This window comes from Rattus rattus, chromosome 10 (assembly GCF_011064425.1).
Source record: "Rattus rattus isolate New Zealand chromosome 10, Rrattus_CSIRO_v1, whole genome shotgun sequence".
NCBI lineage: Eukaryota > Metazoa > Chordata > Mammalia > Rodentia > Muridae > Rattus > Rattus rattus.
Genome location: NC_046163.1, coordinates 44,575,288 through 44,599,082, shown reverse-complemented (window position 1 = coordinate 44,599,082; position 23,795 = coordinate 44,575,288). Strand labels below are relative to the sequence as shown.

Genomic DNA, 23,795 nt, shown 5'->3' with positions numbered 1-23,795 from the left:
AATTTTCCAGTGTAACCCATGTCCAGAGTGTCCTAGACCCTGAAGCAAAGATTCCAAGCAGATACTGAAAGCCTAGCTAGGTTGCAAGTGCTCCACAGACACTTAGTTTACCAAAGTCAGCCTAGAAATAAGAGAACTGTGATGTAAGGTCAGGCTAGACGAACTCTAGAGCCTTTTGTGCTCTATTATATCAATTACTGAAATAATTAAAAGGTTGATACTCTATCAGCCAGACTGTGTTAACATTATCTCAAGCTGGGAATGGTAGCACATTTCTGTAATCTCCACACTTAAGAGACTGAGTCAGGAGAGGAGAGTTGGAGGCTACCCTAGGCTATATATAGCAAGTTTCTGTCTTAAAGAAAACAAACAGCAAAAAATAGAACAACAAAATGTCTCAGTTCATCACTACAACCATTTGAGTTAAAAATCTCTAGTGATGAAAGAAGGTCCAGTTAGAATGTTTTAAAACAGTTTAATCCATTTTGCTAGTCATTCTACTGTGTCTCTTTCGCCCTTGGACATTCTGTCCTTCCATTTGCAGCCACTTGACCATCCCACACTAGTGAACAGAGTTTTTAACCCTTTGACCATGTTTCTGTTTGCTTGAATGTGTTTGCTCTTATATTTTGCTTAACTAAAAGATAAAGCTGGAGGGACGTATGACCAAGTAGGATTTATTATGGACAAAGGGTAGAAAACAACGTTGGTGCTATCCACAGTTCCTTGAGGCATATGTAAAGACAGACTGTTACTAAAAGTTTGTTTTATTTTTTTTTTTGTGAAGTCAAGTGCTAGCTATTAATTACAGTTAGATTTTGTTTTCGTTCTTTTCAAATGTTATCAGAATATTAGCATCACCTTATCAGTAATCAAATACACTAGGTTTCAATGTTTCTGTCCACATCTAGAATGTTCAGGTGATCAGGAACTCTCTTACTGGATTCCTTTAGATTTGAGTTCTTGATTATATCTATAAAGAAAACAGAGAGACAATCGTTATCAATAACAACAACACAGAGAGAATGGGAAGCACTCCCCCCATTGTAACCATAATCCTCCATAGAGCTTACAAACAGGCAGAAGGAAGAGTGAAACACTCAAACGGTTCATTTGCTTCTACTCTGTTTCAGACTTTAACCATTTAAATGGCATAAGTTTATTATATAAATTGTAATTTTCATCACACACATACTCTTAAAAAATTTCCCGTGAGTAGGGTCCAGTGCAAGGGCTCACATACGCTAGGCAAGCACTGGGTCTCTAAGCCACACTGACTGACCTATTTTCATTTTTTTTTATTTAAAAAAGAATTATTTGTGTGTATGTGTTTATGTGTACATGTGGAAGTGTATAGGTTTCTGTAGAGACCAGAAACTGGATTTCCTGGAGCTTGGAGTTACAGGCGGTTGTGAGTCACATAACATGGGTGCTGAAGGTCAAATTTGCTGCTGGCACTCCTAACAGGCACGCCATCCCTCCAGCCGTTTATATTCAATCTTGAATGACCTATGGCCAATGTGAATATTTATATAAAATTCCTATACATATAGTTGAAAGCAAGTGAAAAGGGATGATGATGGAATTTACTTAGTACATCATGAGTTTTATATGTTGTGGTGCTAGTCTGAATGAGAAATGCTGTCCATAGGGCTCATGTATTTGAACACTTGGTCCCCAGGGTGGTACTGTTTGGGAAGTTATAGAACGTTTATGAGGTGGAGCCTTGGGGTTGGGGATTTAGCTCAGAGGTAGAGCGCTTGCCTAGCAAGCAAAAGGCCCTGGGTTCGGGCCCCAGCTCCGAAAAAAAAAAAAAGAAAAAAGAAAAAAAAAAAAAGAAAGAAAAGGAAAGGAAAGAGGTGGAGCCTTGCTGGAAAAAGTATTGCTACTTAGGGCTGGCTTTGAGATTTCACAGTCATGCTCCACTTCTTCTTCTTGTTCTCATTCTCTCTCTCTCTCTCTCTCTCTCTCTCTCTCTCTCTCTCTCTGCTTCTTATATGGTGAATGGAAACACCCACCCTGCTCCTGTAGCCAAGCTGTTCCTACTGCCATGATTTCCCACCATCATAGACTCTGCCCCTCTGGAACTGTAACTAAACAAACTCTTTCTTGTTCAAGTTGCTTTTGGTCATGGTATTTTATCAGCAACAGAAAATTAGCTGGGGTTGGGATTTGGCTCAGTGGTAGGGGGCTTTGCTAGGAAGGGCAAGGCCCTGGGTTCGGTCCCCAGCTCCGAAAAAAAGAATTAAAAAAAAAAAAAAAAGAAAATTAACTAATACAATTGTGTGTGTGTGTGTGTGTGTGTGTGTGTGTGTGTGTGTGTGGGGAGGGGAGGGGAGGGAGGGAGGGAGGGAGGGGAGGAGAGAGAGAGAGAGAGAGAGAGAGAGAGAGAGAGAGAATGAAAAATGAGAACCCATTTAGACAATAAACTCAGCACCCCACCCACCCACTCCAGCCTCTGGGCCCTAGCATAACAATCCAAGCCAATGCAGGCTACTCAGTCTCCTGGTCCCCAAGGCTACCCCCACATGGAGGTCTGCCCAATTTCCTGGGGTTCCCTGCTGCTGATTGTCTTTCAAGGCCTAGCCTGCTGAGACTGGCAGCCCCTGGCTTACCAGCTTTTAACTTATTTGTAACTCTTTGATAGAAACAACACATTTCTCTTTCATGCACAATTAAGTCAATATTACACTTGATACAAACACAGCCACACTGTGTGACTTCTGAACCAGTTCTAAAAGCACCTTGGTAGTAGGCTTACTTCCAGATCCGAAACAGCTGAGAGGCTCCTGCTGACCCCACAAAGAAATTAACAGCGAACAAACTCCAATTTTTTGGTATAATTACAAGTGAGTACCTTGACCAAATAAACCCTGTTGAAATAAAACATTTTTTAAAGGTATAGACTCTTCTGCATTATATTTTACATAAAAATTCTCATGATATAATTTTCAGTGTTACATGAAATTCTCAGTTCTTACATTAGAGGAAGACTTGCTAGGAACCAGTCATATTAACTATATCATCTTTCCAAAAGACTGCAAAAATCTGAAAGGCAAAATCTCAAGCAGATACTTATTCCTAATAGCCTTCCTGACTACTATCTATAATGCAGTAGGTTTCCTAAAGATAGATAATATGTCAGTAAATATGTATGGAGACATTTGAAAAATAAAATCATTTAATGAATGTAAGACCAAAGAGAGTTTCGTTGTATCTGGTTAATTTCAGTTGTGAGACTGGCCTTTAAAGGCTGAGCTATCTTTTCAGCTAGTATGTAGCTATTGTGTAGAAATCTCTTTCGGGATAGCCATCTTGGAAGTAAGTTTGTTAAGACTCAGGAAGTTTTTGTTGTTGTTGGGAGGGAAATATGGTAAGGGGATGATTTGATCAAAGCATTATAACATGTATGAAATTCTCAACAAAAATAAATTTGAAAAGACTCATGATGATCTGAAGAGAAGCTAGTTAAAACACAAGAAGTAAATTCAAAAGTATCAGGAAGTTCCTAAAAGTGACCAGTAGCACTTAAGTTCCTTTCTCTTCAAGCTTATTATAAATAGTAAAGACTGTTGAGAGAAACTCTCAAGCAAGCAAGTTTTCTGGAAGACATTCAGACTAATTGAGGTACTTAGAAGAAACATTTTTCAACCTGTTAAACAGCCTGCATTGAGTTCCATGTTTTCTGGCCATCACCCATGCTGGGTAATTAACCCCTTACCCCTATTTCTATAACTCACTCCAAGAAACTCATTGGTTCAATGAGTTTAACTTTGGTTGTATCAATTCCTACCTGTAATGCATAGACATTTTCCTCACATCTCCTCAGAAATAGTTACACAACAGTAGCATATGAAGTGTTTAATTTACCTGTAGCCATCAGCACAGTGGATTGAGCTGTGCTGAGTTTCTCTGCAGGTCTGGCCATGTCAGCTAATCCAGCACATACCAATCCCTGCAAATATACATTAAGACATGGTAGAGCATCAGGAGTGTGACATAATCATTTTTAATTTTAAATTAAACATAAAATATTTGTGAATATCCTTATGAAAGCTATAATCATAATAATGCCCGTACCATTAAGAAAATTCACAGCAAGACAAAAAAAAAATCCCAAAACAAAACAAAAAACCACAAAAACCCAAACAACCAAACAACAACAAACCAAAAACCAAAAACCAAAATCCAAACCAAACAAAAAAAAAAAAAACCCTCCAACAAATTCAGGAGTGCTTTTTCATGTTTTCTGTCAATAATCTTTGTTTTTTAAAGTATCAGAAAAATTCACTCAGTTTTAGTTTATTAGATGATTTTTCTTATTATTAGAAATGTACATGTGCCATAGTGCATATGTAGAGGTCACAGGACAAGCTGTGGGTGTCAGTTCTCTCTTTGCACCAAGTGAGTCTCCCAGAAATTGAGTTTAGGCTTAGCCAAAGGAGCCTGTATCATCTGAGTTCGTACTGGCCCTAGATGATTTTTCTTTAATATTAAAGTACACATGGCCATATTTTCCTTGGTGTCTTAAAATTTTTATTTTTATTTTTATTTTTTGTATGTATGAGCATTTTCCCAGCATGTATACACCTATGCCATTTGTATGCAGTGCCCATGGAGGCCAGACAAGGGCACTGGAACCCATGAAACTGGAGTTATAGCTGACAGTGAGGTACTGTGTGTGTGCTGGGAGCTGAGTCTAGACATGTGCAAAGCAGCAAGTGCTCTGAACCACCGAGCTGTTTCTACCTCCACCCACTCCTGCGGTCCACACCTTCAGAGTCTTCTGTAGAACCACACCACACATATCTTAACTTCAGCATCACTCGGAAAGCTTGGCAATGAGCTGTGCCTAGCTGGTGTAAGCCTGTGTGTGATTCAAGGTATGGGGGAAGGGTGGAGGATCATAAGTTAAAGGCCCGTCCTAACAACGGAGTGAGGTCAAAGGTCAGCATAGGTATTTTAGTAAGGAAGGGCCTGTTCCAAAATAAGAAGTTAAGAGAGGACTAAGGATCAAAACTTCAAGGCAAATCTGGGCAGTTTACTGAGGCAATATCTCAAAACAAAAGGTAAAAACAGATGTAACTCCATAATAAAGCACTTCTGCCATCCATGCACGAGGCCCTCAGTTTAATTCTTAGTACTATAAACAAAACCAAAACCAAAAGCAAAATAAACCTCAAACCAAAGCATCTGGCAACTTTAAAATTCCACCCAGATGTGTAACCGCTCCTCTGCATTCTTTAGTTTGTGCACTGACTAAAATAGAGCATGTAAAGTGCTGGGACTTAACTTGCACCAGGGTTAGCATGTTAGGCTGGGTGGGGATGCACTACCTGCCTAGTATATGTAGGCCCTGGGATCAATCTGTAGTACTGCAAATCAATAAAATAAAACAATTCTGTTTTAAGATCTTCAGGAAGTTAAAGGCCCATTGCAATGTTACACCCAGGGGAGAAAAAAGAAGAAAAAAAAAGGGAGACAAATGCTATAGATGATAAGGGCTCTGCCTGCATGAATTATTCTTGCAACTGGTCTCTGTGTGTTCTTCTAACAACCACCCACGTTTAAATGATCATTTTCTATGTAGAATAGGTTGTCTCTGAACTAATCTGACTGCCTGTCTCTTGAGTACTGGGATTAAAGATGTGTCCAACCATATTCATACTAAAAGTCCTTTCTTACACCTAATTCCTAACAATTTTTTGGAGGAATGGAGTAGGTTGGAAGTCAGAGGCAGCAGCATAAAAGTCTCCCCTGTCTTCGAAGCTGCCAGACCTTCAATAAACCTTATTTCTTTCCTACCAACTCTTAGCTCCACAGTACTGGCTTTCAAGCAGCAAGCAGCCAGACCTACATCCAGCAACACAGTGGGTATTATTCAGCTACAAAACAAGCAAATTCTGACATGCTGTAGCCTGGAGAACACAAACCAGTTATAAACATTGCATGATTCCGTGGAACTGGGGAGATGTTTCAGCAGTTAGAGCCCTTGTTCGTCCTGCAGAGGACTAGTTAGGTTCCTAGCACCAATGTTGAGTAGCTCACAAATGCTTCTAACTCCAGCTTCAGAGAATCTGACAGGCTCTTTGGTCTCCTCAGGCATCAGTAATGTGAAAATACATGCACACAGACACAGATGTTTAAAAAATCTTTTAAAAATATTGCATGCTCCCACTTCCATGAGGTACCTAGAACAGTCAAACTCACAGACACAACCAACAAGTAGGATGGTATTTAGGAGAAAGAACAGTAAGTAGGGGAGTGTGTAATGATCCCAAAGTCCCCAAGATGCAAAGTCTTTGCAGACAGGCTATATGATAAAGCACTGAACATTCTTGGGATGCATATTTAAAATAGAAAAGCAAAACCGGTTAAGGTAGTAATTTTATATGTATTTTGTCATATTAAAGCTCACAGACCAGCAGTTTTCAAACTTGGAGAGGGTATTAAAACAGCTTGTTGGGCTCTATCCCTGGATTCTTTTCAGACTGAGTAAGTAGATGTGTGATGGGGCCTGAAGATCCTCATTTGTAAAAAGTTTCAAATAGATCCTTTTCAATATAAATGTAATGATTTGCTATAAATAGCCACTAGAATGAATATATATTATATACACATAGAGTATATATTAGAGTAAAACTATTCATCTTAGAGCCAGAGGTCCTAAGGTCTATCATTTACACCAAATGATTTTATGTAATACACATATTAGGCATAGTCATATACACTTTAGGCTGGCCTCAAATTCTATATATAACCAGCGGATAGACGTTCCTATATTCCTATCTCTGTCAGTCAAGTACTGGGATAATAGGGTATATCACCATTCATGACTCTATGTTTTGTTAAGAACTTAGGCTCAGTGATAGTGAAAGATAACTTTAATCCCAGCACTCAAGAGGCAGTGAATTTGAGGACAGCCTGATCTATAGAGTGAGCTCTAGGATATCCAGGCAAAAAACAAACAAACAATCAAACAAACAAAAAAAAAAAGAACAAAAACAAAAAGAAAACAACCCCCCCAAAAAAAAACCCTTTCTGATAAAGTTAATAGTGCAGATAAAGGTAGGTAGTATACAGCCTTATAAAATCTATTTTTAATTAGTAAATTTCTATTAAGGAATTAATTATTTTAAGTTACTCTTATTAAAACTAAGACTTACCCACTTCATTATCGGAGCCCAGAAAAAAACTGTTCTGGGGCCTGAAATATAAAAGAAAGAAAAATTGAGAAATACTCCAATGTGTTCTCTGCGTTCCTCTATCAGCTGACACCAAATTCTCCTCTGCTCTCTATACACCCTGTACTAAGATCCCGATCTTCTACGTGTCTTTTGATATTCTTGCCAACTACTTGTATTTATCACAGTAGAATAGGCTACAGTGAGCCATGGGCTGTGGCACAAGCTAAGGTGGGGCTAGAAGGATGGCCCAGCAGCTAAGAGCACACACTGCCTTTACGGAGACCTGAGTTCAGTCCCGAGCACCAACGTCAGTGGGTCACAACCGCGGCAACTCTAGTTCCAGATGTCCTCTTCTGACCTCTGCAGGCACTGTACTGTATCAACAACCCACACGGACACATGCGAATAGATACAAATAAAAATAAAAAACAAGCTTAAGAAACAATGGAGGTAGCTCTGGAAATCTTTCCCAGTGCTTTGCTTTGAACTGAAACCTTAGTCATAGAGGAAATATCAAATCTTTAGAGGAAATATCAAATTATAAAATTTTAGTTAGATAAGTTTTAGTAATGTTCATTCATTTTATTAAAAATTGTGGCTATAGATGTTAATTTATCATCTGTACCTATTAAGAGGTCTTACAAAAATTCTGTATATTCTATTTTATTTAATATTTTCAACATAAACATATTATACATTATTTCACATACACACTCACTTATCTAATGTCTATTTTTGAGACAGGGTCCCAAAGATTCCTTAGTAGCAAGGTCCTTGTTTTAGTCAGTCTGGTACTCATCTGCTTTGTTTAAAATGGCAAGTAAATATCTGAAGCATTTGAAGTGAATCTTGACCTGTGTGAGGTGCCTCAGACCTATAATCTCACCACGTGAAAGGCTGAGGCAGGAGTATGCTGTGCATTCATAGCCAGCGTGGGCTACACATTTTGTCTGAGGTCAGCCTGGGCTACATAATAACAAAACAAAGAAAAAAGAAAATTTTTTTTTTTTTTTTTTTGGTTCTTTTTTTTCGGAGCTGGGGATCGAACCCAGGGCTTGCGCTTCCTAGGCAAGCGCTCTAACCACTGAGCTAAATCCCCAACCGAAAATTTTTTTCTTGGATAACCTACAATCTGAGAAGCATGCCATCCAGAGGGGGTTGGAAACCCAGAGAAGCTGTAGGATTCATTCAAGCCATGTACCTGGTGAGTAGCATTAAGTGGGATGTGAGCTCCGAACTCTTTAGTGCCCTGTACTAGATCCGCAGACAACTCTTTCTACCTCAAAGCTATGGTAGGGTGAGAGATGAAGATTTTGTCTGGGGACTTTAAAATGTAACTAAACTTGCCAAGTTTAGTTATGTACCAGAATACTTAATAGTATATGTGTTCTTTCTTATACATGCGCTCAACAAAATACATCCCCCCCCCCTTTTTTTCCTTTTTTTTAGACATTCTTGCTAAACGGTAGCTCAGGCTGGCCTGGAACTAATGCTAAGATTCTACAGGCATACCCCCTGCATCCACCATAACCACCAAACCTGTTAGAACTGGACCAATCAAACCTCAGGCGATCAAAACTGAAGAAACAAAATCATAAAGGCTGTGGTTTATTGAGGGTGGGTGGGCAGGGAAAGTGAAGTCAAATAATAATGCCAGCAGCCACGGGGTGAAGTGATCTGTGACACTGTCCTGTGAGATACACAAGGGGCAGAGAGCGTTTTACACCGACAGCTGCTACACCGATTACAACCAACGAGGCTCCACAGGCTCGCACCTCCCGTGTAACATTTGCATCTTCGGTTGGTTTATATACAAGTGTGCAACAGTCTGTAAGTGCGCACAGGTTAGTCTTAAGGAGCATGAAACACCAGAAGTAGGAGAAGAACGATAACCACAGAGTAGCTCAGCTGGACACTGGGCGGTCCCATTGCTCCATCCGCTGTGGTTCTTTTGCTCCCTTGTGTTCTTTGGATGTGTCTATGGCATTTCTAGGCTTGAAAGTAAAATGATGCTATCTGGTGCTGGATAGAGGAGCCTTATTTTTTATTATGGCAGCTTGCTATTTTTGTAACATGGTGATTTGGTTGAACACAATAAAGTACAGTAGTAACTGATCTCCCCTTCTTCCTGGATGAGTGAGCAGATGATTAAATGTTGATGTCAGCATCCTTGAGTATATTCAGATGAGCAACGTATGGCTTCTGCTTCTGTTGAAAATGATGCTGTGTTTGATTGTGGTCAGAAGCCTTGAAGCACTACTTGGCATCTCCTTCCTCGGAGGTCTCACTGTTTAAACATAACAGATTTGATAGCCTGTTGTAAAGTGAGGTCCAGCTTGTCTCCACTAGGTCATCTTCATGTGAATCCGGTGGCTATCTGGTTTTGTTTTTAGGGATATTTCATTTTTTTTAATAACGGTTTTAGCTGACATTGGAGAGAATGAATCCTTAGAACTGTGCCACTAGTGAAAGGAAATCCTGTCTAGAGTATGTTTCTTTACAAAGCTGTGTCACAACATCCTTTGGGCCCTCTGCTGGAAAAGTAGAATCAAGTCTCAAATAATGCCTTTTAAATTGTATCCTCTAGTATTATAGATGTAGGACAGTACTGTATCATACCTCTGTGGATGTAAAATAGCTTGTACCTGCTTTATGATACGTAGTAGTGACCGTGCTTTATCAGAGCTGTTTTTAATGATGTTGCTCAGAATGTTTTCTTTCCAGATGATGATTGAGAAGCTAATTTAAAAAAAAAAAAAAAAATGGTGCCAGGTACCCAAGAGTAACAGAACTGTGCTGTTTTTCTGGGGTTTTGTTTTTTACTTTTTTTTTTTTTTTTTAATGGAGTGTGCTGGATGTCTCTACAGTTTTGTTCAGATGACTGCAGAACCTGGAAAAGCTATTGCTGCTGTTGATGCATAACACACTGCTATTATTGGTCTTTTTATATAAATATAAATATATATATACAGATATATAATTTGAATTTTTGGAAACTTTAGCTGTGCTGTCAACTTTGGAAAAAAGTATCCCCGTTTACTGTGTTGAGTTGGCACTGTACAGAAATTAACAGCCATATTGGTCTAGAAATGTTGAACTTAAGTTTTTTCCATTTTTACATGGGTAATGCACTGTATTAAATATGTAAGGTCTTATCTACGTGGTTTTGATTACAAAAACTAATAAAATATTCTCTAAAAAAAAAAAAAGATTCTACAGGCATGTCCCATTAATCCGGGAATGCTTATTTCATTATGTAACATTATGCAGTTTAATATAAAAGAGTGACTTATAAGCAAATTCAAGGTTAAAAATATTATTTATGCTCATGTCTATTACTACTGCCTTAATATTCTACTTTATAAGCATAATTTTTTGAGTAAGGGCCTGGAATAGATCAGGCTGGTCTTAAACTCACAGAGATTCATCAGATCCTTTGGAGCTAGAGTTACAGGAAGTTGTAAGCTGCCTGATGTGGGTGCTAGAAACAGATTTCTGGTTCTGTGGAAGAGCAACAAGTTCTTTTAAATCATGAACCACCTTTCCAGTACTCAGTAATTTTTTATTATCAAAAACTCTGACAATCCAATCCAAAGATATATGAATTTGGTGCTTACATGCAGAGCAAAAAAGGTAAAAATATTCAAAACCTTTCTGTAATTAAACCATCATATTTCTGTAAGAGCTTTGTACTTTGTATAGAGAGTAAATTAATGCGATTTATAACATACAGTAGTCTTACATCTGAGTGAGATATTTCAGGCAGTATTTGCTGACATTGCTTGTAGTGAATGTATGCCTGGCACACAGTGTATACCCCGTGTTCAGAACTGAGGTTGTAGTCAAACTGTGCACTATAACAAGGATAAGTGCTATCAGAAACACCTTAGGTTCACTATGTATTTGATTTGATTTATATGAGTGTTTTGCTCACATGTATGTCTGTGTACCACTTCTGTGCCTGGGTCCAGAGGAGGCTAGAAGAGGGTATTGGACCCCCTGGACCTGGAGTTTCAGAAAGTGAGCCACTATGTAGGTGCTGGGAATCTTCCTGTAAGAAGAACAGACAGAGCTCTTAACTATTAAGCCATCTATTCAACTCCTATGTATTTAAGCTTGAGTCAAGTTTTGGTTGTTACGGTAACCAGTTCGAGGGTTGTGAGCCACAACTTAAGGAGCTGGGCTATCACTTGCCTTCAACATTGAGTGGCAATAACCCTGGACTATTTTTCCACAGTTTAACATAGTCCTGGACTCTTTTTATACCTCAGACTAATTCTCATTATTCTTATAGCCAAACTGACCAATTCAGTGAGATTTTAACACAGGAGATTTAACAGCTGTCACAATGCATTTCACTTGAGGATTTGGGGACAAAGTCTCGCTACAAATCCCAGTCTGTGCTCGAGCTTGCGGCAATGCTCTTGGCCTCTGCCTCTTTTGGTTTCTGTTTTTGAGATCAGGTCTCACTGTGTAGCTCACCTGGCCTGGACCTCACAAACGTCTGCCTGCCTCACCAACTGCATGCTGGGATGACAGGTCTACAGCGCCGTGCTTTCTCAGCCTTCCACAGTACACTTGAAATAGTAGCTGCTTATCTACTTACCTGTGAAGATTATCAAGTAGCTGCACAGTTCATACTTGCATGAACAGTAATGAAGGAAAGTCAGCCAGCATAATGGAAAGTAGTTTATATTACTAATCTGTTACTATAATGAATAAAGATGCATGTACAAGCATAAAGTAGATATGTATGTACACATACACAGAGTTTAAAATCTACTTAGTCTTCAGATTCACCCAACTACGAACTGACAATACTTGGTGGCTATGTGTAGTCGTGTAGTTCTTTTTTTTCTTTTTTCTTTTTTTTTCCGGAGCTGGGGACCGAACCCAGGGCCTTGCGCTTGCTAGGCAAGCACTTTACCACTGAGCTAAATCCCCAACCCCTCGTGTAGTTCTTATAATACTAGTACCAGAAGCTTCGAGCAGATCACAAATTCAAGGCTAACTTGGTTTATATTTCAAGACTCAGTCTTTTTCATCTGTATTGAACATAAACATTTTTTTCTTGAAGTTGGCCCCCAAACAAAGTACAGCAACAACTATCCAGCAGCCTCAATGCCTTATTAAGTAATTCAGAGCAAACCCAAAGTAGAGAGTCCTGGAACTCATCCAGGACAATACTTAAGAACGATAGAACCTGTTTTCATGTGCTGGCATTGGTAAGTCTGGTTTAGCTTTGTGTGTGTGTGTGTGTGTGTGTGTGTGTGTGTGTGTGTGTGTGTGTTGCTGAGATTAGAAACACAAGACTTTACACATGGTAGTAGTTCATACTTCAATCTAATCTTAGGGTATCATTTTTAGAATTTTCCAAACACTTGAAGATCACAGATCATGTCTTTGTGAGTATAATTATAATGCTAAGCTTTATTTTCCTGGGTATCTCATATCAAATTATTTTTATATTTTCCCAGAAACCTTCACCTGCACTATTTATATTCTAAGCTGTGGAACAAATTTGTAGACAGTGCTGAAATGGTTGTTGAGAACACTGAAGCTATGAGAGGGTTCTAATTTTTGATGCTTTTAATTGAGTAGGAAAAAAAATCTATCTGTGTTTGTTTTGCTACAGTTAGTTCTGACCAGTGCTGCTCTGATCACAGTCAGTCCCTTTCTTTCTACCTTGAGCAAGATTGCAAACAACTTTCTGTAAGACTAAGTGGTACATGCTTGGAATCCCAGCCTTCGAAGGCTGAGGCAGGAGTTCTAGGTCAACATGGCCTAAACAGTGAGAAACCATCTCAACAAAACAAAATACCCCCAAAAAACACAGGAAGAGAGCTGGGTGTGGTGGTGCAGGTCTTTAATCCCAGAGGCAGGTGGATCTCTGTGAGTTTGAGGTCTACAAATCAAATTCCAGGATAGTAGGGAGACCCTGTCTCAAAAACAGAGAGCAGGGTGAGGAAAGGAAGAATTATTGAAGGACTAAATCAATGTAGTGTTGTGTGGTACAAGGAAGCCTGTAATTCCAGCACATCCAAGTATTCATTAGCATTTATTTGGTAGGGACCCAAGTGGAATTTTACAATAAATTATACTAAGGAAAAACATGATTTAAAAGAAAAATATTTTTGAGACATGGTTTTGTGTATACCTTGGATTTTGAATTCAGGTTCCTCCTGCTTTGGTTTTGTCTGTGTGACTATTGGGATTAGAGGTGCAGGAGATAGGAACCAAGCAAACAATTGACATAAATAGGTGGTTCCAGTGGTCTTGCTTCTGCTGTTGCCACTAGTGACCTATGGTGGGCAAAGAGACCTGGATGATGTTAAACACTTGAGTGCACAAGCCAGCTGCCCCAGCAAAGAACCACACAGCAGTGAAGCTTTATAGCTCCACACTAACATACTTAACCCGTACCTGCCATCCCTCGAAAGCTTGTTTTTGGTTTCAGGTTATCAAGTAAACCTTCTTTAGCATCTCCAGTTTAAGCTAAATGCTCCTTGGAACAACCAAAACAGCTCATCTATTCTACCGTCTTCTACTCTGGGCTTTATGCATGTCAAGGATAGAGGCTTTATCAAACATATTCAAACTTTAGCAGGTTTGATGGAGAATGGCCCTGACCGACACTGCTTTCTCAAGGCCGGAATCATGGTTTCCTCATTTTCAGGAACACAGGCTTCCTTCATGACTTTACTAGACTTTTACTAACAAGCTACTCTATTCTTAGACCACAGAGACTATTCTAAGCTCAGAATACAGATTCCTGTAATTTCATTTAGAGAGAGTAGGGGAGGTTCCTGTCATCACACCATGACCATTTTTCTTTGACATACATGAACCCCTGGATTATAGTCTGTACACGTTTCTTAGTTTGGTTTTTATTATTGTTTGACGCTTGGTTCATTACTCAAGAAAGTGTACCTGCTCAGTCTGCAGGTGAACGGGTGTCCATGTTTTCTTTGAATTCTTCTGGATTCTCCCAACTCCCACCACTTCAAAACTGTTTATTCTATTGCTGTCCCCAAATTATTTTCTGAGTAAGGTCCTTCTTGGCTTCTTTGAAAATTTACATGGTTGAACATTTGGGTTAGTGAATAGTAATATTTTCCAGTAGGTTAACCTAGTAACTAATTTACTCAAATGTTCCAAGCTAGGCAACAGTTTAAAAATATAACTGCAGAAATGCCAAGAGAACAAGACAATAACAAAGTCAACCAACCAACCAACCAACCAACAACCAAACAAACAAACAAACAACTAACCAACCAACCAACCAAACAAACAAACAACCAAACAACCAAACAAACCCTCCTTCAAACATGAAATTAGGTGGCCAGGACTGGACCAAGAAAGATATTTTAACTAATGTTATGAGTGTTTTGCCTGAATGTATTTGTATCATGTTTATACCTAGTGCCCATGGGGTCAGAAGATATATCAGAACCCCCAAAACTGGAGTTATAGATGGTTATGAGCTACCATCTGAGTATTAGGAACCAAACCTAGTTCTTCTGCAAAACCAGCAAGTATTCTTAAGTGTTGCGATATCTCTCCAGGCCTAATTAGTGATCATTTTAAATGATGAAAACAAACTTTAAATGAGTTTAGTAAGTTTTAAGTACTAAACAAAAAATGTTAGCAGCAAATATGTAAGACAGTCTAAATTGCTATTTCTTTCTGATATACTTGAAGGCAATGGACACGTTAATATCAGGATGAATAATTAGAGTTGGATATTTGCAAATATAAACAAGTAGCTGTTTTTGTTTTTGTTTTGTTTTGTTTTGTTTTTGAGATGGGGTAGGGGTATAGGGATTGTCTCACTTTGTAGTCCCCACTGGCTTGGAATTCCCCAGGTAACTCAGGCTGACTCTGAATTGATTGCATTCCTCTGCATTGCTGTCAAGAGACACCATGACCAAGGCAACTCTTATAAAGGAAAACATTTATGGGGTTGGCTTACAGGGTCAGAGGTTCAGTCCACTATCATCAAGGTGGGGAAGCATGGCAGCTTCCAGGCAGGCATAGCACTGGAGGAGCTGAGAGTTCTACATCTTCATCTAAAGGAAGCCAGGAGCACACTGGCTCCCACGTGGCTAGGAGAAGAGACTCAAAGCCTACCCCCCACAGTGACATACTTCTTGTAAGAATGCCACATGTACTCGAACAAGACCACACTTCCCAATAGTGTGACTCCCTGGGTTATGCATATTCAAACCACGACAAATAGGATTACAGGTGTGACCCTCAAAGTAGCTTGCTTTTGTTTTATTTTTTATTTTGCTTTAAAGTTTTAAAAAAGAAAAGGAGGGCTGGGTATGGCCATATACGCTTTTAATTCCAGTAGTAAGGAAACAGAGGTAGGGAGATTTCTGTGAAATTGAAGCTTTCCTAGCCTACCCAGAGATTTCTAGGCAATCTAGGACTTTGAAGTGAGACCCAGTCTCGGGTGGGAGTGGAGCCCAAACAATATAACTAGAAAGGTTTAAAAGAAAACTTAGTTTTCCCTTTCATTTGATCTCAACTAATTTGTTTTATCTTCAGATGATATAGTGAATAAATGCAGATAATATATGAATTCAGAAATAGAAGCTGTCACTAGATCTAAAAACATTAGTGAAATAAATATTTTAGATGTAGACATTCAAATAGTAGCAATGCCAACACATTATTGAGACTGAAAAAACAGGGTTAGGCTATACACAATTAAGAGTTATTCTCACAGGAAAACATAAAAATAAATGATAATTATAATATCTAATATGATTATAATATCTTAGGATCAGGATAAACAGAAGTAGAATAAATTAATAGAGTGGGTGTTGATATTTACTATTATTGAAATAATTAGGTGGAAATGAATTTTAAAAAAATCACTTTATAAAAATTCCATTTTATAGCTCAACAAGAAACATATGTCATTCTTGGAGATAAATGAACACTTTTAGACAAAGAATTTAATAATACATTTTCACCTTCTTAAGACTCTACTACTCTCAGAAGTAGAAAAGGCCTCAAATTGATAATTTAGAAATATCAGACTCTCTTCTATGTATATTAAAATTATGATCTATTTAAGGATAAGGAAATAGTTATTTTTTATATTTCTTTTTTTTCTTTTTTTTTTTTTTTTTTTTTTGGTTCTTTTTTCAGAGCTGGGACGAACCTTGGGCCTCACATGCGCCCTAGGCAAGCCTCCACCACTGAGCTAAACCCCAACCCCTTTTTTTTATATTTCTTACTCATTACTTATTTAGTGTGTTTGTGAGAGTGATGCATGCATGCAGTAGGCGTGTTCATCAAAGTCCGAGGACAACTTTTGAGAGTCAATTCTCTTATTCTACGTGAGTCCCAAGGATCAAACTCAGGTTTACCTGCAGAGCCACTTTGCTCAGTTCCTTTTTTGTTTTGGTTTTTTGTTTTCTCTGAGACAGGATCTCATCATTTAGTTCAAAGTATCTTGGAACAAACAGCTCAGTTCAGGCTGGCCTTGAACTTGGAGTGATTCCTGACAGCCTCTGGAAAAGGCTTACAGGTTTGTGTCACCATATCTGGCAGATTGATATACCTTTCTCCCTCCCAGCCCCTTTTGGTTTTCTGTGACAGGACCTCACTATGTAGCTATGGTTGCCCCAGAACTCACTAGTGAACCTGGCTGGCCTAGAACTCCCAGAGATCTGCTTGCCTCTTCCTCTTGAGTGCTGGGATTACAGGGGTACAACAACCATATCCAGCTAGGTTCTCTTATAAACTAAGTTTTATTTCCTAATTTTTTTTTGGCTGGGAGTAATTGTCATCAGTGGAATACATGAATTCTGCCCAGAACATAGGCTATATGTATATATGATTCTTCCTACTATAAAAAGACTTCCTTCCTGGAAAAGCATATGCACACATACACTTACAAACACTGAACTGGTATTCGTTGTGTCTGAAGGATAAGCTTTCTTACTGAATGTTGGAAGGTCACAGAGATCACTAGCTCTTCCCATTCCTTCACATCATTCTCTATCACTGCTTTCCTTTGCTTAGCTTTTTAAGCTGCAGTACCACTCGATCCTCTCCCCTGCATCTCCTCAGGCGTGGAGTATAGGCATTCGTTTCTGGGCTTGTCTGGGATTTGCCATTCTTTCTTTCTTTATGTGCAGCTCTCAGTTGGCAGAGGCAGGAGGATCAGTTTAAGATCAGCTGTAGCCCAGCTACATTGCAAGGCCAAACTGGTCTATATGACATTCTGTCTCAAAAAAAAAAAAAAAAAAAAATCCAAACCTCTGTGTGTGTGTGTGTGTGTAACTGTTTTCTGCAGTTGCCCTAGCATTCAGCAGCATATCAGAACTTCTCTAATATAGTTTACTATCCACGAATCAACTATGTCTCATCCTTTACTCTCTTCACTTTCTAACCCCTCTTAGTTCCACATAGTGTGCAAGACTCACACAGTATATTTGATACCATATGGCCAACTACACACACATCCTTAGAATGTGAAGGTTGGTATTTGACACCATTACTGACTGCCAAAAGCATTTTTAATAGTACTAAAACTGGTTCTGACTTAACACTAAGATCAGGATTATGAATATTGTTATTTTATTTTATGCATCTCTTGGGATGATCTACCTTATTTTATAGTTCACAAGCTTTTTTTTTTTTTTTTAAAAGAATGTTTTTAAAATTAGTAATGTTTTTCCCTCCAGCTATATTTATCCATGCTCCATTATTACAATGAAATATCTAAGGCCAATACTTGGTAAGAACCATCTGGGGTTGGGTAGATGACTGAGTGGTTAAGAGTACTTGTTGCAAAACACCCATGGCTTACTCTAAGATCAAGAATCACAAATGGGATCTCATAAAACTGCAAAGCTTCTGTAAGGCAAAGGACACTGTGGTTAGGACAAACGGCAACCAACAGATTGGGAAAAGATCTTTACCAATCCTACAACAGATAGAGGGCTTATATCCAAAACATACAAAAGAACTGAAGAAGTAGACAGCAGGGAGGCAAACAACCTATTAAAAAAATGGGGTTCAGAGCTAAACAGAGAATTTCTGAGGAATGTCAATTATTGGGAGAAACACCTAAAGAAATGTTCAACATAGTTGTAAGGGAAATGCAATCAAAACAACCCTGAGATTTCACCTCACACCAGTGAGAATGGCTAAGATCAAAAATCAGGTGACATCAAATGCTGACAGGATGTGGAGAAAGGATTACAACCATTTGGAAATCCAGTCTGGAGGTTCCTCAGAAATTGGGCATTGAACTGCCTGAGGATCCAGCTATACCTCTCCTGGGCATATACAAAAGATGCCCCAACATATAAAAAAGACACGTGTCTGCCCACTATGTTCATCCAGCCTATTTATAATAGCCAGAAGCTGGAAAGAACCCAGATGCCCTTCAACAGAGGAATGGATACAGAAAATGTGGTACATCTACACTCAGCTATCAAAACAATGACTGGTAGAAATTATAGGCAAAATGGTTGGAACTGAAATTATCATCCTGAGTGAGTTAACCTAATCACAGAAAGACATACATGGTATGTACTCATTGATAAGTGGCTATTAGCCCTGAATTACCCTAGATTAGAACAAATGAAACTCAAGACGGATGATCAAATGTGAATGCAGATCGCTCATGAGAGGAGACACAGCCAGAATACAGCAAATGCCAGCAGGAAACCACTGAACTGAGAACAGGACCCCTGTTGAAGGAATCAGAGAAAGAACTGGAAGAGCTTGAAGGAGCCGAGACCCATATGTACAGCAATGCCAACCAACCAGAGTTTCCAGGGACCAAGCCACCACCCAAAGACTATACATGGACTGACCCTGGACTCTGACCTCGAGGTTTAAGTAAGAGCACCAGTGGAAGGGGAAGCCCTGGGTCCTGCTAAGACTGAACCCCTAGTGAACTAGACTGTTGGGGAGAGGGCAGCAATGGGGGAGGGTTGGGAGGAACACCCACAAGGAAGGGAGGGGGGGGATGTTTGCCGGAAACCGGGAAAGGGAATAACATTCAAATGTATATAAGAAATACTCAAGTTAATAATAAAAAAAAAAAAAAAAAAAAAAAAAATAAAGTCATTTGACTGACTTTAAAAAAAAAAAAAAAGAGTTTGTTGCTGTCAGAACAGACCAGGTTTAGTTCCCAGTACCCACCATTTGACTCCTGAGTAGAGAGATATCAGATCTAAGGCCTTTTAGTGATGGCTTTCTTGCTGACAGAGATCTGAGGTAGGGTAGAGCATCATACTCAGAAGAGAGGAAAAGGATACATTTAGGTATATGCATGGCCTCTGACCCAAAGCCACTAGGACCCAATCATAGGTACTTTACTCTCAGGAATTTATTTGATTCTAATTACTTCCCAAAGGTTCCACCTCCAAACACTTTAGTCTGATTATATTCCCAGTTACTTAATGCCTCACAATGAGGACTAAATCTCAATATTTAAAGAGTTAAAGGACACTCAAACCACCCCGACAACTAAGTGTTAAGTAAACATTAATGTTGTGATCTGACAAATGCTTAGAGCACGGTTATACAACTGGCTTGTTTGCAGCACATGCTTTATACATAGTTACTTAGATGGTGGATTAAATGACACCCCTTATGTGAGTTGAGGAACTTGTCTAGGAATCACATTTAGTTAATTTTTTTTATTTTCCTACAGAGGAATCATTCTGTACTACAGCATACGATTTCTATAAGGAAACAGATGACAAAGGCCTCAAAATTCCAGGCCACAGAGTATTCCAATTACGATAAATATCTAAATAAAACATATTCTTGTTACCTCTTAGAAATATTTGTCAATGACAAAAATACATCTAAAACTTTTTAATAAGCAACATATACTTTCTGACTGCTAATATTCTAACCTTTCAAAACTTTTGAATAGAACCTTATATATGAATGCAGTCTAAGCTTAGAAGGTCATTCAATAGCAAGTGCTAAAGTACAATAGTATTCAAAGGGACTATTCATTCTGGGTAAGGAGTTGAACAATAACCTGTTTTCTCAGGTTTTTGTTCAAACACTAGTGAGCCAAGTTATATTTCTCATGCTTGTTCATTTCTACATTGCTGTGCTTACAACTTCTCAATCACAAATAAGTTTTTAGTGATAGGCATCTTTACATATTATTCAAAACTTGAATTGCTAGAGATGTGGCTTGGTTATAGAGTGCTTGCTTTGCATGCACAGAGCTCCTGATGCTCAATGGCAAGTCAGCCTAGCTGAGTTATGAGCTCCAGTTCAGTGAAAGACTCTGTCTGAAAACATAAGGTATCTGGTCCCAGTGGTACACATCTTTAATTCCAGCACTAGAGAAGCTAAGGCAGGAAGATTTCTCTTGAGTTTGAGGACAGATTGTTCTACATAGCAAATTTAAAGTCAGCCAGGAGAATGTAATAAGATCTAGTATTTTTTGTTTGTTTTTGGACACAGGGTTTTTTTCCTCTGTGTTACAGCCCTGGCTATCCTGAAACTCAAACTTGGAGATCTGCCTGCTTCTGCCTCGTGAGTGCTGGGATTAAAGGAGCATGCCACCAACACTGTTAATATCTAATTTTAAAAAAGCAAAACAAACGGCAACAAGACCTCAACTACACAGCAAGTTCAAGGCCAACCTGGGATAGAAGGAACCTTGTCTCAGAAACAAACAAGCAAGCAAACAAACAAGCACAACAACAACAACAAAAGCCCTAAACCCTTTACTTGGAAGAGAAAGTTCATTCTAGTTTTTTTTGTTTGTTTTTGGACACGGGGTTTTTTTTTTTTTTTTCTGTGTCACAGCCTACAAATACTTTTCTACATGTCTTACAGATATTACAATCATTTAATTTTCAAAGTCATTCTTAATTTTAAAAGATTTCTATCCAGGGAGTGAGTGATGGCTCACACTTTCAATCCCAGCACTCAGGAGGCAGAGGTAGGCAGATCTCTTGAGCTGGAGGCCTGCTGGTCTACAGAGTGAGTATCAGGATAGCCAGGGCTGCACAGAGATATCCTGCCTCGAAGAAATGAACAGGAACAAACAAACAAAAAACAAAAAATAACAACCAAACAAACAAACAGATTCCTAAGGTTTAAGGAATTCTTTAACGCCAAAGTCATACAGCTAAAGTCAAGACTTTATTTAACCTAACTCTGTCTTCCAAATCTGTGTTCCTTTTATTATACTCAAAACAGAAGTAACCCAAAGACTTCCGGATGAAATGCACAAAGTACCCTTCTTCAGTTTAAGTACTATAAACAATAATTACAGGTGGCTAAAAACCAGGGTCTTGAAAAAGATCAACAAAAGACTGCCTTTGCTGCCAATTCCCTGTTAGTTTAGTACTTTAAAACTGAGCCTGCTCCACACTGCTCTCATTCCATGCCTTAAACACAGAGCTGGAGGCTAAAAATTGCCACAGAACTGTTGATTTTGTAACACGAAGATCATTGCATAGACTGTCAAATTATCTTCTGAAAATCTGCCGTAAAACATAACAAAATAAAAAAACATAAAAGCTAATAGGTAACTAAACAAACTTCATCAATAAAGTTCCTTAAAAGTAAGTTTTATAATGGTTTTCATACTGCAGTAATTCCATTAAGTGGTTAAAATTAGCGCCTATGCAGAAGTATATACATCATTCTATTAAAGTGGACACCAGATTTAACAACCAGCCCAGGCTCCAGAGAGCTGCTTCATCTCTTATCTTAGAACTAAACCTTTCTAATATCAACTGTAGATTATGGATTTAATGTATGTAAAGGCGAACTTCATTTTTTGTTAGCAACTCAATTTTTCCATTGTGAGCAAAATTTTCTACTCCCTCAATTTTATGCTCGAAAAATTTTATAATATAAATCAGATTTTAGTCCTCACCAAGTATTACTACCACCCGTTTATATTAGAAATAAACTAATTTAATAACTGTAATAAAGGGCTAGAGGGAAAGGGGTCTTCCAGATTCTTAAAGAATTGTTATTTTCAACTACAGGAATTCTTATCCAGTACTTGTGACAGTTAACATCCTCAAAGAATCAAGCAGATGTTATTTTTGATTTCCACACTGAATACATTTTATATTAAATAAGACAGAGGTATAGAATTTTGCCCAAGGTCACACCTTGGTAAGAAGTAGAACAGAACTGTATTCATATCTGCTCACATAAAAAAGGCTCAGATAGAACCTGGTCAGTGATTGCATAATGACTGGCTCATACTGGATCTATGGAACCAGGAATGACATTGACTGAACTGGGAAGGGGATGGGGGGGTGGGGAGCGTCCAATTTTGGGGAGGGCTCATTCAGCAGGCCTCTGCCAAGAGGAACTAAAGTATGACCTTTACTCCAAACCCTCAGCTGAGACCTTTTCAGCTCTATCTCACGTGTGCATTATAAATTCATGGAGGGAGAAAGGGGAGCAGAATGAGGGTTTCATGGTGGCCCAAGACCCCTTCGTGGCTCTCAGAGGTTAAGGTTCAAGTCTAGAGGTGAGGTCGGGAGTGTGAGTAGTTTAAGGGAGCGAAGGCATCAAAAGTCTACAAGGGTACCAGGTGGAGATACTCGGTTTTCGGGAGGAGATTTAAGATGAAACAAGGTGAAAGACTATGAGACTTGACGGATTCCCTTTAGAGGACGAGACTGGGGCTCTGAGATTCCTATAGCAGCCCAACTGTCACAGGGCCTCTAATGTCCCAGTTTTGGAGGGAGAGGAACGATCTCGGTGCGAGCCGTTCAGGATTCATTACCTGCCGGGTGGTTGTATAGCGGCCTCAATTTCTTTGGCAGCAACAACTCCACTTTATCCATGAGTCGGTGGTAGGTGGCCCGCAGGCCTCGAGCGCCGGCAGCTGCCATCTCGGCGGCCTAAGGATCCACTGCAGCTGGGTGGGAGCGCCGCTGTGTCCGCGTTCCTGGCTGACAACGAAGGGCGGCTCGTCACTTTCCCTCTACAGCGCTAGGTGTCCGTCTCCGCCCTAGGGCGCCCTTCCCTGGCTCTGCCAGCCAGAGGTGAAGCACTTTGAGGCCGAGTCCGGAGAAGGCTGAGGGGGTGGAGGCTCAGCAAAAGCCCGCCCCAGCTCGCCCCCTGCGAGCGGTAAGGGGAGACGGAGGAGGAGTCATGGCAACAGGTGCTAAAGAGGTTGCCGAGCTAGGGCTGCAAGTGCTGGGCGGGCGAGGCATTGCGCAAGCTTAACGGCCTGCTCTAATTGGCTGGCCTCACAGAGCGGAAGAGGCGTGGTCAGACTCTCACCTCCTTCCGGTCCTAGAGGACATTTTGGAGAGGGGAAACTGAAGCCGCGCTTCTGTCCTGTCCCTCACTTTGACTAAGAAGGGTGTAGTTAAAATAAGCTTTCTGGGCTTTCCTCGCCCGAACTAAAGATGACGCCGCACGCCTGTCGGAGTTTCTTTTATTTACTTATTATTTTCGAGTCGGTGTCTCGCTATGTAACCTAGGCTGTTTTGGATCCTGCCATCGTCCAGCCTCCCGAATGCTGGAATTACATGCATGAGTCATCACGCCCGGTTTTTTTTTTCCTTTGAATCGAGAGGCGTGAGCGAGACAATTTCAGCGGCTTCCGTCATTACTCTT

The 23,795-nt window shown here is 39.5% G+C and overlaps 1 protein-coding gene across 3 annotated transcripts; it reads right to left on the bottom strand.

Annotated features, from left to right (window-relative positions):
• Window positions 1-657: 657 nt before the first annotated feature.
• Mpc2 (mitochondrial pyruvate carrier 2) lies at window positions 658-23,338 on the bottom strand. 3 transcript variants are annotated; one of them, XM_032914920.1, is made up of 5 exons: window positions 22,954-23,324; window positions 7,167-7,207; window positions 3,871-3,955; window positions 2,745-2,873; window positions 662-973 (listed from the first exon to the last, which is right to left on the bottom strand). In XM_032914920.1, the coding sequence occupies exons 1-4, from the start codon at window positions 23,060-23,062 to the stop codon at window positions 2,758-2,760; spliced, it is 351 nt and encodes a 116-aa protein (XP_032770811.1). In that variant the 5' UTR covers window positions 23,063-23,324; the 3' UTR covers window positions 662-973; window positions 2,745-2,757. The 3 variants fall into 3 exon arrangements, with proteins under 3 accessions (XP_032770812.1, XP_032770811.1, XP_032770810.1); XM_032914919.1 differs by having other exon boundaries at window positions 2,762-2,873; window positions 22,954-23,314; XM_032914921.1 differs by lacking the exon at window positions 2,745-2,873 and having other exon boundaries at window positions 658-973; window positions 22,954-23,338.
• Between the last annotated feature and the right edge of the window lie 457 nt (window positions 23,339-23,795).